Source organism: Sarcophilus harrisii, chromosome 4 (assembly GCF_902635505.1).
Source record: "Sarcophilus harrisii chromosome 4, mSarHar1.11, whole genome shotgun sequence".
Taxonomy (NCBI): domain Eukaryota; kingdom Metazoa; phylum Chordata; class Mammalia; order Dasyuromorphia; family Dasyuridae; genus Sarcophilus; species Sarcophilus harrisii.
In genome coordinates, this window is record NC_045429.1 from 452,204,980 (window position 1) to 452,218,067 (window position 13,088).

At 40.4% G+C, this 13,088-nt stretch overlaps 1 protein-coding gene across 1 annotated transcript; it reads right to left on the reverse strand.

Moving 5' to 3' along the window:
- Positions 1 to 498: 498 nt before the first annotated feature.
- On the reverse strand, positions 499 to 10,853 carry ADIPOQ (adiponectin, C1Q and collagen domain containing). Its single transcript, XM_003770183.3, has 3 exons — positions 10,712 to 10,853; positions 3,796 to 4,020; positions 499 to 1,110 (listed from the first exon to the last, which is right to left on the reverse strand). The coding sequence occupies exons 1-3, from the start codon at positions 10,848 to 10,850 to the stop codon at positions 584 to 586; spliced, it is 891 nt and encodes a 296-aa protein (XP_003770231.3). The 5' UTR covers positions 10,851 to 10,853; the 3' UTR covers positions 499 to 583.
- Positions 10,854 to 13,088: the final 2,235 nt, after the last annotated feature.

Below are 13,088 nucleotides of genomic sequence, written 5' to 3' on the forward strand. Positions count from 1 at the left end.
GAACTATCCTCTCTAAGGGGAGAGTTGTTAGGGAAGAACATTGTTCATGATGGCACTTATTCAGATATGCCCTTTGTGAAGAAGAGAAAACATTGTCCATTAAAAAGGAAGCCCCAAAGTGACTGTTTTTGTGTCTATATCAATCTCTTGACACTTTCTTGCATTTTAATTTTTTATGTCTTTAATCTTGATCCCCGTCAGCCCAACTCTGTGGTCCCCATGAGATTATAAGTATTATCTCATCTCTTGGTTAATGACTGGACTGGACTGGACTGACCACATAGCAAGGACAGGGAACCAAAAAGTATATTGAATGAATGAATGAGCCAAGTTTAAGGTCCCTGGTAGGATAATGGAGGCCAGAGCTGTGGGAGGTAACATTGACTTTTAAGGTGGATTCGAGGGGATTCTTTGGCGCTCTCTCTCCTTTTTTTCCCCCTGAGGCACTTGGGATTAAATGACTTGCCCAGGGTCACACAGCCAGGAAGTGTTAAGTGTCTGAGGTCGGATTTGAACTCGGGGCCTCCTGACTTTGGGGCTGGTGCTCTACCCACTGCACCACCCAGCTGCCCCTGTGGTGCTCTCATGGTTGCTCAGCATCGTGATAAAGAAGGAAACCGCTGAAAATGGAGTCATTCACGTTGTCTGCGTAGAGCCCGTTGTGCTCCCCATCCCCGTACACCTGGAGCCAGACTTCCTCCCCGGACTCCAGGTGCAGGAGGACGGAGCCTGAGGCTTGGTCAACGTTTTTTTCCTGGAATTGGTCATAGGTGAAGATGACCGCCTTGTCCTTCTTGAAGAGGCTGACCTTCACGTCCTTCATGTACACCGTGAGGTGGTAGGAGAAGAAGTACAGGCCCGGGAAGTTACAGCGGAACTTTCCCGTGGTGACGTCGTAGTGGTCCTGCGCGTTGTAGAAGATCTTGGTGAAGCGGATGGGCACGTTGGGCACCGGGGCGCGCGTGGCCAGCCCCACGCTGAAGGCCGAGCGGTACCTGTAGGCCGCCTCTCCCGGCTCGCCCTTCTTCCCCGGGAGTCCGGGGAATCCCCGGGGACCCTCGGGTCCTGGAACTCCTGTTTCCCCAGTGTCGCCCTTGGGGCCCAGCAGACCTGCGATGGAAGAGATCATGGTCAGCCACGGCGGACGGAACCTTTCTCAATCCTATACCGGCCCCGGCCATCGTGGCGGTGGGAGCCCTCGGCTCCCTCACTAGTGTCTCTCCGGCCCGACATATCATAGGTTTTCCCTTAACGATGCTGATCGATAATTTCTCCAGCCTTACCCGCTAGGAAATGCCCCAGAGGTCTCTTTCATTCTGCCCAGAACGGTCTCTACACTCCTTCCATCTCCTCTCGCTTCATTCCCATCTCCTCCTCATCAACGTCCTTCCTACACGTCTCATTCCTTCGTTGCCTTCTTCCTCCGCAAATTACATTGTATTGCCTTATGTGGACATATTGTATTTCTTAGTATAATGGATACTCCTCGAAGTATATTGTATATTGTACAATATACTTCCTATATTGTCTCACCAGGGCCCAATACTAGTGTGTAGTAGACAGAAGAAATGTTGGCTCCTCCACTTTGTCACAACGGACAAACGTTAGTTAAACTTAGTCTAGGTACCAGGTTGATACAAAGCTTATTGACCGGGATCGGCTAACTTCGCTTTCAGACGTGTTTCAGCCTCAGTCAAAGGATTCATCCCCAAGAGGGGAACCCATTGACGGCTAGAGCATCTGGGGATTTAATCAGGATGACCTCAGAAAGCAGAGCCAGTCAGATTCCAGGACTAAACTCAAAGCTTTTCCAGCAGGGGAAGATCTGCCCAAATCATGGCAGGATGACGTAAACAATATATACAATGCCTACAATAACATAGACGAAAACAGCCCTAAAAGATCCCCAAACAATCTTGGTTCCAGGGTATAGATTTAGAATTTAGAATTAAAGGGGGCCTCAGTGGCTGTCTAGTTCAATCAAGGTAGAAGAGGGACTCGCCCAAGATCCTACAAATCATGAGCATCAAAAGCAGAATTCGAATGCAGTTCTTTTGATTTCAGAGTCAATACTCTTTCTTCTAGGTGGCATTGCCTCCAGAGAAACTTGATAGAGGTGGGGGATGGGGATCCTAGGGTTGAGGAATGTTTCACATATTGTCAGCTATAATCTTTCTTGGCCAATTTTCTTTAATGATTTTTCGTTGTTACAGGGAGTTTAGTGGGGCAAAGGTGATGAGATAATAGAAAATGACTAATTTTAAAATCTACTTAAAAAAAGAAAAAAACCCAGCTCATTGAGAGGACCCAGAGAGATAAAGGGTTCCTAAGAATGAGTTGAAGGCTCATCAAATAGCAGTAGGAGTCAGCTGAGAATACACCACAAATGTATAGTGGGAGAATTCTGTTTAATTGGGTAACTTCCAACCAGGCTTAGCAACTCATGATACTCATTTCCCATCCATTGTTCATGATCGCTTTTATTCATGCTTACATGATTACATATTCCCTGTTATTATTGTCTAATCGTTTTATGTGTCTTGTTTTTTACTCCTAGCAACTAGCATTGGGCTGGCTAGACAGCAAATATCATTGCCTGGACTTGAGTGAAATGGAATGGAATCAATAGATAGATTGGAAAAGAGACAAAGGGTGTCCCCCTGCTGGGGAGGAATAAATGCAGAGTGATTATCAGACTTGGGTTCTATTCCAAACTCTCCAGACTTTTCTATTTTCTTATCAGCAGCTTTTGGAGCCTAGAGATGCTTCCATCCTTATGATTCCTTCTTCTGAGTGGTGATTTCCTGTCCAAGACCACCACTTTATGTCCAAAATATCAGTGTTCACACTGCACCCTCCCACCTTTTTCCAATTTTTGTATGATGTTTTCCCTTTTTAGAATATAAATTCTTTGAAGTTAGGGAAGAAGAAGAAAGAAAAGAAGAAGAAAGGAGAAAGAGGAGTAGGAAAGAGGAAGAACAACAATAAGAAGAGAGAAAGGAAGAAAAGAAAGAGAAAGAGAGAGAGAGAAAGAAAGAAAGAAAGAAAAAGAAAGAAAGAAAAAGAAAGAAAGAAAGAAAGAAAGAAAGAAAGAAAGAAAGAAAGAAAGAAAGAAAGAAAGAAAGAAAGAAAGAAAGAAAGAAAGAAAGAAAAAGGAAGGAAGTAGTAATAAGGCACTGTCTTTTCTTATATTTGTATCACTAATGATTTGTATCATTTGTATCACTAATCATCTATCAATCTAGAACCTGGCACATTTGTTAATGCTCTATTTACTAGGGGTTACATAAAATGGACTGAAATTGCAGTAACTTTCCCCTTAACATTTGTTGTTCAGTTGGGTCGAATTTCAATTCAGGAAGATGAGTCTTCCAGACTATCAGCTTAATGCTCTATCTACTCAGCCCTCTTTAAGATTATCTACCAACCACTTTCTGTATCTTAGCGGTATCTCATTAGAATTACTTGAAGGCACAGGATGTTTTTGCCTTTTTATCTTTTGATAGGTTACCGCACAATGCCTGGCACTTAGTAAGTGCATAATAAATGCTTTTTGCTTGATATTTCTCCCAGTAGAATGGAAGCTCCTTGAAGGGAGCCTTTGTCTTTATAGCCCCAGTGCCTAGCCTAATAAATGTTGGTTCTCAGTCTAAATTACAACTGTATGGTTTGCTACAATGTCCACAGTGCTATTCCACTTCACTTTATCCAACATCCTGACACCCATCTCTTAACCTGCTTCGTGCATAATCTTTACCCAGGAAACCTGAGAAAAGATGTGGCCCTCGAGCTCACCTGCATCTCCTTTCTCGCCCTTTTCACCATTGATGCCATCTCTCCCATCCCGGCCTGGAGCCCCATTGTAGCCAGGGTGGCCCGGGGCACCCCCCATCCAGTTGGTGCAAGCCCCCTTGGGTGGTAAAGGTTGCAGATCCTCTGAGGAGCTGGTCGGCCCCGAGCACTGACACAAGACAGCCAGCAGCAGCACACACAGCATGGTCCATGGAGCCATCATGAACCCTGGAATTCACACATCATCAGTCTTTGGAGGGGACAGGCAGCAAGTAGAGGGCTGATCTCATCTATGCAGAAGGTGTCTGCAGGTCTTTTTATAATCCTGCCATCTCCGGAATTAGTCCAAATCCTTCCCCCCTACCTGTGTGACCCAGATCTCTTATCTTCTTTAGTTAGTCTTCCCAGGTAACCCAGAATCCTTCTTTCTGATCTCCTACAATTTAGGCCAAAGTTTCTTAAAAAGTCTAAGACCTCATATAAAGTCTCATAATTGTATACGATGTTTGTGAAATTATGATTTGTCATCAGTAAATGTCTGATTTGCATGATTGTTTTATATACCTATATGTGTGAGGATGTGTTAAAAATGTTTGGGAGAAAAGGGGTTGCAAGTGGAAAAAGTTTAAGAAGCCCTAATTTAGACCAAGCAAACCACACACGTAGCAGTGAACCATACACCATCATTTCTTGTTCTCTAATTGTCTTGGGTACCAAATCTCATTTTCTAAATGAGATTGAATGACTCCTGTGCTTTCACTTTCTCTTATAATTAGACTTAGGCTCAGGAATGTCTTGTTATGCTACTTGTTAAAAGCCATCAGGTATAAAGAAATCATTTTTCAAACATATATAAAACTGAGTCCAATTTATAGAAATAAGAGCCATTCCTCAATTGATAAGTGGCTATGAATAGGAAGTTTTCAGACAAAGTCAAATGAAAAATGCTTTAAATCACTACTGATGAGAGAACTGCAAATTAGAACAGTTCTGAGCTGCTACCTCCCACCAGTCGGATTGGCTGATGTGACAAAATGGAAAATGACAGATGATGGAGGAGATGTGGGAAAATGAAAACATGAAGTTGTGTATTGATTCGACTATTCTGGAGAGCCATTTGGAACTATGTGCAAAGGGCTGCAAAACCATATATACCCTTTGACCAAGCAATACCACTATTAGGTCTGCAGTACAAAGAGATAAAAAACAAAATAAAAAAGAAAACCTATGTGGACAAAAAAATAATATTTACAGCAGTTCTTTTAATAGTGGTAAAGAATTGGAAATTGAGGGGACACTCATCAGTTGGGGGATGGCTAAACAAGTTGTTGTACATGATTGTAATGGAATACCACTATGCTATAAGAAATAAGCAACAAAAAAAAATAAAGAAATGAGGAGCCATGTGCTCTCAGAAAAAGCAGGAAAGACTTATATGAATTATGCAAAGTATAAGGAGCAGAAGTAGTACTCAGTAACAGCAAATATTGTGTGATGATCTCCTATGAATAACTAGGCTGTTCTCAACCATACAATGATCCCAGATAATTCAGAAGGATTTAGAATGAAAGCTACTGTTCATCTCCAGAGAAAGAACCAACCGGTGGAACTTAAATTCACATTGGAGAGATTCTTTACTTTTTTTTTCTTCAATTGGTATGTTTTCTTTCGTAGCCAGACTTACATGGAAATGTGCTTTGCATAACTACACACATGTATAATCGCTCTCAAATTGCTTGTCTTCTCAATGAGAGGGAGGGAAAAAATTTGGAACTCAAAATTTGAAAAAAAAAGTCTATTAAATTGTTAAAAACCTGTAATGGGAGGAAAGAATAAAACATTAATTTTTTTAAAAAAAGAACCTATCATGTATCAAAGGATCATGGGTCCCTGGGACACTACCCTGGAGATCTCCTACCATGTAGATATTGAACCATTAACAACTACTCTTTGAATGTGAGCATCCAATCAGTTCTGAAGCCATCTGCTCTCTTTCTCTCTGTCTCCTCTGCAAGTACAAGATGAGATTTTATCAAAGGCTTTGCTAAAATCTAGGTCAATTATACCCATAGCATTCACTTCATCTATGACTTTAGTAAGACTGTGTGTGTGGAGGGAGGGGGGAAGTGATTATTCTAGCATGACCTATTCTTTTCTTTCTCAATAGTATTTCATTTGTCCAAATACATATAAAGATAGTTTTCAAAATTCATCTTTCTAAGACATTCTGGTCTAAATTTTTCTTCCTCCCTCCTCCCAAAGCAGCAAGCAATCTGATATAGGTTAAATTGCACATAATCCTTTAAAACATTTTTGCAAATATTCCACATTTGTTATCCTGTCTTGTGGGATCTCTACTATTTTCTATGACCTTTCAGAGATTACTGGCAATATTTGACAAACACATTTTTCCAGAAGGTAGCTCACTGGTTCTGGTAACTTAAGGATAGTCAACAAAGACAGGTATGTACTCATTAGCATCTCCTTCCTTATCTTGGATCTTGACTCTTGTTGTTTATGTTCTGTCATTTTGAGTTAAAGGTAATTCGTTTTTTATGATAAATATTTATTGTTTGCTTTGAGACTTAAAGAGAAAAAGAGAATCTGTAATAATGCCAGATTGTCAGAAGATCAAATCAGAGACAAAGAAGATCTTCATAGGAAAGAAAGCTTTTTTACCTAACAAGCATAGAATCAAAATCCAAATGAAGGCTATAACTCCATCCAAATCCTCTCAAATATGAAACAAAATCTTAAGCAGATAAGGTAATTCTTCTTTGCAAAAAAAAATGAAATTTAGTAACAACTTTCTGTTATTAGTTACCATCTTTCCATCCAACCAGAACAAAGAGTTTTTCCTTTCCTTTTTCCTCTCTTTTTGCCTTTTATAGATTAGAAAAACCCAAAATAAACAAATCAACAAAACGGGTTTTGTTTTGTTGATTAATCTCTCTCAGGCTTTAGATTGAGCTAGAAGCTGGAATTAAGACCCTGCTCTATTCCTGAGTCTGATTTATGTTGCTCCTGCTGCTGCTGCTCAATTTGCTCCTATATTCATCAGCCCGTCCCTTCCCTTGTCCACCCTGGATCTGTGACCTAAAATTGCGTAGTGAGAAATAAGACCACCAGTTCATATCTTTGGGATTGGGATGCCCTAGTGTGGGTCTGGGGGTGCCTGGGTATGGATCTAGAACTTCCTCTTACCCCAGTACATAGCTTCTCCCCTGCACTGAAATACTCTCTACGTGGGTCCTTTTCTGTCAGACCCTGTCCCCCATGTCCACAGACTTCTCCTATCTCTCAGACATCAAGCTGGACTAGAAAAGAAACACACTTTGACTTCTTCTTGTATTACCCAGCAGGATTCAGTCTAGATCTGTTTGGAAGAGAGCTTGCTGTACCAAGTCTTTGTACCTACCATCTTGATTCTGCCCTTCAAAGATAGTTTTAGTAACATTTGAGGAAAAACTAATATAATAAGGCTTAGGGCCTCAGGATATTGGTTTTACTAACCTTCCCTTCAAATTTGTGGTACTCTTTCCCAGAAATATACTCAACCCTCAGAAGAGCAGTTAGATACAGGTCATCCATGTGTATAATCACATGGATCAATATATGTATCAATGTATCAATGATCAATATATATATATATATATACACATACACACATATATATATACATACACACACACACATATATATATACACACACACACACACACACACACACATATATATATATATGGATGGGGGACATATAGGGAATATGTATGGAGAGCATTCTCGCATGTAGGAACAATCCAACACTGCTCACACAGTAGGGCTGCCACTGTTTCTTTTTCTGCACTATTGATTCGGCTTTCCACTGGTCTGTCTTCTGGACCTTTTTTTTTTTTTTTTTTTTTTGGCTGCTTCTATTTTCTGGGCCCCAACTTTAGCCTGCATCTAAAATGTTACTTATTCCCCATAACAGGAAGAGCTGGCTGGCTGCTGTTTCTCATTTTTTTCTTATTACCCAGAGGCTTAGCTTTAGTTCTTGGAAAGGCAGGCTCTTAATAGTTAAGGACCGTGTGTTGTATAACAGTCAGCGAACTAAAGCAAAACCGTTTTCTTGCCATAAGGAGACAGATCTGTCAGCAAATTCTTAACCCCAAAGACTAAGCTATTTATAATGAGAGCTTAGAAATTTGGTCTGTTTTTTGTTTTTGTTTTGGTTTGTTTGTATTCACTTTCTTTTGCTAGTAGAGTCAATATCTCTAAACAGAGCTTCTAACTGACTTCAGGTTAGGAAGTTCTGTTTAGCAAATTTCAGATTTTGGAAAAACTTGGAAAGATTTATACAAACTGATGCTGAATAAGTGAGCAGAACCAGGAGGACACTGTGTACACAGTAACAGCAACATTGTTGCTGTTGTCCAATGATCAATTATCTTAGCTCTTCTCAGCAATACAAAGATCTAAGATAGTGCCAAGAGTCTCATGATGGAAAATGCCGTCCACGTCCAGAGAAAGAACTATGGAGTCTGAATGCAGATCAAAACATATTATTTTTTACTTTTTTTTTCTTTCTTGTGGTTTTTCTCTTTTGTTCCGAGTCTTCTTTCATAACATGACTAATGTGGAAATATATTTAACGTGATTATACATGTATAACCTGGATCAGATTGCTTGCTGTCTTGGGGAAGGAGGAGGAAGAAAAATTTAGAACTCAGACTCTTACAAAAGTGAATATTGAAAACAATCTTTACATTGAATGGGGCAGCTAAAAACAGAGTACCAGCTCTGAAGTCAAGAAGACCTGAAGACCTGAGTTCAAATTCAACATTAGCCCTGTCTATTTCCCTTATTATTTACCCTGTTTCTTGAACACAACACTCAGCCCTTTTTCAAGTGTTTTTTTTTGGGGGGGGTTTTTATTTTGCTTTTTGTTTTTAGAGATTTTGCTGCTAATCACTCCAGGAAATGTTATATCAGGTTCTAAAGCAACAGAGATTGAAAACTGCAAGGTTTGTAGCAATTTAGCCTCCGTAGCACCCAGGCTTTACACCTAGTTTTCTCCTCCTCCTGCTTGCCTAGACTCCTTCTTCCTAGTATTGTTCTCAGAGTCACCTCTAGCCCACAGTTTTGGGCTAGTGTTTTCTCTCCCTCTCCCGAGTGATTTAGGAGTTTCCTTAGAAATGCTCCTTCCTGCCCCATTACCAATAAGTAACATCCCAATGTTCTTTCTCCCCCAACTTCACAGCTAGTCCCCAAGCCCCCAGAGTGGCTCAAGTGGTAGAAGTAGGATGAATTTACATCTCAGAGAACCTTCTAGGCTGGTTTTTCCTACACTAAACATCCCCTTACTTCAGGTGAGGTCATTGGAAATCATTTTCCCATAGCCCCACTCTTTTTTTAAGATGAGGAAGCTGGGATCCAGAAAAGTTAGGCAGCCCCAAGTTACATAGCAAAGCTGGGACTCAGACAAATGCTTCCAGCTCCCTAGCCCAATGTTTCCCCTGCAGCTCAATGCTGCGTGCTTCCAAAACTTCTGTCTTCTTGAAATGGGCCAAAGAAGTTCTTAGCTCAGATTCCAATTTTCTCACTTTCTGGAATGGAAACTTGTATTAACAGACATTCTGATCAAATGATAATAGTTTACTTTGCACATGATAAGTGTGGGTTTTATTTCCCTTTCAGTGGTTGCATTTGCCTTATAATCAGGTTTATTTTAAAAATATTGTGTGTATATATGCATATATATGAGTATAAATGTGTGTATATATGTGTATGTATGTACACAATTATATCTATCTAGCTATTTACCTATCCATCCACTTATCAATCAGTTTATCCATCTGCTTATCTGTCATTCCATCCATTCATCTGCCTATCTATCCATTTATCCATCTATTTATCTGTCTGGCTATTTATCCCTCCACCTCTCTCTCTTTCTCTCTCTTTCTCTCTCTCTCTCTCTCTCCCCACTCTGTCTCTTTCTCTGTCTTTCCTCTCTGTCTCTGTCTCTGTCTCTCTCTCCCCTCTCTGTCTCTCTGTCTTTCCTCTCTGTCTCTCTCTTTCTCCCCCCCCCTCTGTCTCTCTATCTGTCTCTCCTCCTCTCTCTCTCTCTCTCTCTCTCTCTCTCTCTCTCTCTCTCTCTCTCTCCTTATTTATCTGCCTATCTGTCCATCCATCCACCTATTTATCTATCATCTCTTTTTGTAGAGAGTGGGTTTCCCTGTCTTCCTTAGGCTGGACCATCATGGGAGCTTTGATTCATATCTAGACTGCCTGCTCTGCTTCCTACCTAGGGTTTCCCCCTCCTTTGGTAATCTGTTAACAGATTTACTCTCCCAGGAGTCCATTGTAAAAATGAAAGTTTTTATGCACCTGTTTGGATTAGCCCATTGCAGCTCAGAACACCCATGTTCAAGAGATCCCCTGTTTTCCTGGTGGATTGGATTGTAGCTGTGGATCACTATGCCTGGCTGATTTTTGTTTTCATATCAGCTTTTGGGATCATAGATCTGAAGTTGGAAGAGACCCCAGAGGCCACCTATCCAACTCCCCTTATTTCCAGATGAGGAAGCTGAGGCTGAGATAGGTGAAGTCCAAACTAATAGTTTTGCCCTTAGTTCAGCAGAAAAACTAGTGATCTTGTCACATTACCATTGCTAGGATCCTTTATTTTTGTGTCATGGTAGTCTGATGTAGCCTATAAACTGCCTCTCAGAATTATTAGTTCATATTGGAGTGAAATATTAAATTTCAATTAGATCCTATTGAAAATAATATTTTTTTTTCCTTTTCAAGTTCACAAACCTCTTCCTTTGAAATCTATCCACAGTATCCAGGTTAGTAACCTTTTCCCTATGGCCTCCCATATTGTCGTTATTCGGTTCTAGCAAAAGCTGCAAGTCCCAGAAGCCCGTAATCTTACCACCAGTTTGCTTTTGTGTCCGATTTGCTGGCTGGTCAGTATAGATGTGTGGAGGAAAGTACAATGGGACCACCAACCTGAGACCGCCAGGGGATGTATGACTTTGTCTTTTATACTCTTTCCCCATTGGTCTATACATCTGGAACAAGGATCACGAATCAACTCCCATCTCAGCATCTGGGTAGCTGTCTCAAACCAAGGCCCTTGGGAATCCTGGTGTAATGCTTTGAGAAAGAGATGGTGTTGACTTAGCAAGGTTTAAGCCAACTGTAGCGTCCTTCTTGGAACTGCTGTTGAGTTTTTGGTAGGACTTGTAGACCTCTAAGTTCAGTTGGCAGGGGTTACAACCTTACGACAGTACCATGCGGTTGGGCAAGAAGAACACATCTTTTTTAGTGTTTGGTGTTTAAGGGTGAATTTTAATTTGAAATTCCCTTTCCAAAAGAACCACCAAGCACTCGAGTGTTTCCTACAGAAACCTATCGACCTACAAATAGGCTTCCTTGAACTAAGAATAGATCAAAACCCTTGAGTTTTCCAGGCTGAAAGGAAGCCGGGAATGAAGGAAGAAAGATGACATATGCGAGCCTGGCTTTCCTCCTTATCCTTGGTCAAATTATGATTTCGGTATAATACAATGTTTCAGAGAGATTAATAATTCACCAAGTCTTTCGCTGATCACCTTTGTGTATCTAGCTCTCTCCTCTATTGTTTAAAGCAGGCAGGAAGGAGACACGATCCCAAGTGTCTTGAGAAATTGAGAAATTTTCAGTTTTTTCTTCGTGATGAGGCAATGTTCCACTGGGCAGACAGCTGAGAGGGTAGCTATTGGGAAATAAAATGTTTTTAAAATTAAAAAAGTTATTGTGAACTTGGCAATCATTCAACAAACAAATATTTCAATATATGAAAAAAAGTAATATGTTTCATTTGGCTTGTTTTTTAAGAAGTATATATATATATATATATATATATATATATATATATATATTTAACAAAGTAATCGAATTGCTCTATTTGTTTGTGTTCCCTTCTGCACTCATTTTTGTTTTCTTCTCCTATGCATTTAAGAATATTTTCTTGATGCTTTTTTGGGTGTATCTGTCACAAACTGGTATCCTTTGTCTTCCCATCTCCCTGAAGATGGTATTGTCCAAGGCTCTATTCTTCGAGTAGGAAATATGTGGGCTATATTCTTCTTTCTCTAAGTATGCTGCTTTGGGATATTATCTCTAAAAGTCCCAAACTTGGGGGGCAACAAACTTAGAAACTCTTGTTTGATATCACTTGTGAGGCCCTTGTTTCCTTTGGCTAAATTCTAGGATTATTCTCCCTAGAAAATTCAGAATCTCTCTCCCTCCACATAATAAATATTATCTACGTACTACTCTTTGAGGCTGAATGAATGGTCTTTCTCCGCCATGTGCATCTTCAAGGAGTCTATCAGTGCCCTGGTTGCTACCACTGATGAATCTGGGAAAGTTCACTCTCCGGACCTCTGTTATTGAGTCACTTGTGAGCATATGTCTACTTCCACCTTGAATTTCTTTAGTATTGGGGTGCTTTTTTCCCCACTGATAACAAAGAGATATTTACTGAAAAGGTATAATAGAAACAGAAACACAGACATTTTCCCCAATACCCAGGGCAATACTCTCCTTTATATCAGCTTGTTCTTTAGAGAAAGATGGGTTCAAATTTAAAGGACCGTCTCTGAGCATTTGTTTAATAAGTTTACTTTTGAATTCGGCTTAAGTTTTGGGTGAGTGTGGGTCATACTGGGAATTTGTCTGTTAGGAAATTCATTCACTTTCTCAACTTTTTAAGGTTCATAAAGCCATAGGGTCTGCACTGTTCTTGAACCTAAAAAATCAGATAAGAAAAGAAATTTGTAATTACAGTCCTATGTGGGTTCAAGTGGATAGATTAGGGCAGGAAGCTTCTTTCTCCACTCAAAAGCTTACAATTTGCTTTTCCTTGGTCACAGAGCATGTTGGTAGATTAGTGTTTTGGGTAAGCATTCTCAATTCCTACTTAAAGGCTCCTTTCTTTCACAAAGTAAACAGATCCAAGACAATGTCTTGCACGCTCACAAATCTACCTAGTGATTGCATGTTGAGCAAGCCACGTGCTTCTGCTTCAAGGGGCCAGGGACTGCTCCTACAGGCTATGAGGGTGAGACAGCAAGGGAATGTCATAGGACATAGAGTGCAGGGTTTGGAATCAGGAAGCCTCATCTTCCAGAGTTCAAATATAGATGTATAACCTTGGACAAGTCACTTAACCCTGCTTGCCTCAGTTTCCTCATCTGTGAAATGAGAAGAAAATAGCAAGCCATTATTTTTGCCAAGAAAACCCCAATGGGGTCATGAAGAGT

Coding starts and splice junctions, on each gene's coding strand:
- ADIPOQ (XM_003770183.3), bottom strand. CDS start 10,850: ATGTATAGACCAATGGGGAAAGAGTATAAAAGACAAAGTCATACATCC. Junction 4,021..10,711: donor GACACAAAAGCAAACTGGTG/GTAAGATTACGG, acceptor TGTGAATTCCAG/GGTTCATGATGGCTCCATGG. Junction 1,111..3,795: donor GGGCGAGAAAGGAGATGCAG/GTGAGCTCGAGG, acceptor CTTCCATCGCAG/GTCTGCTGGGCCCCAAGGGC.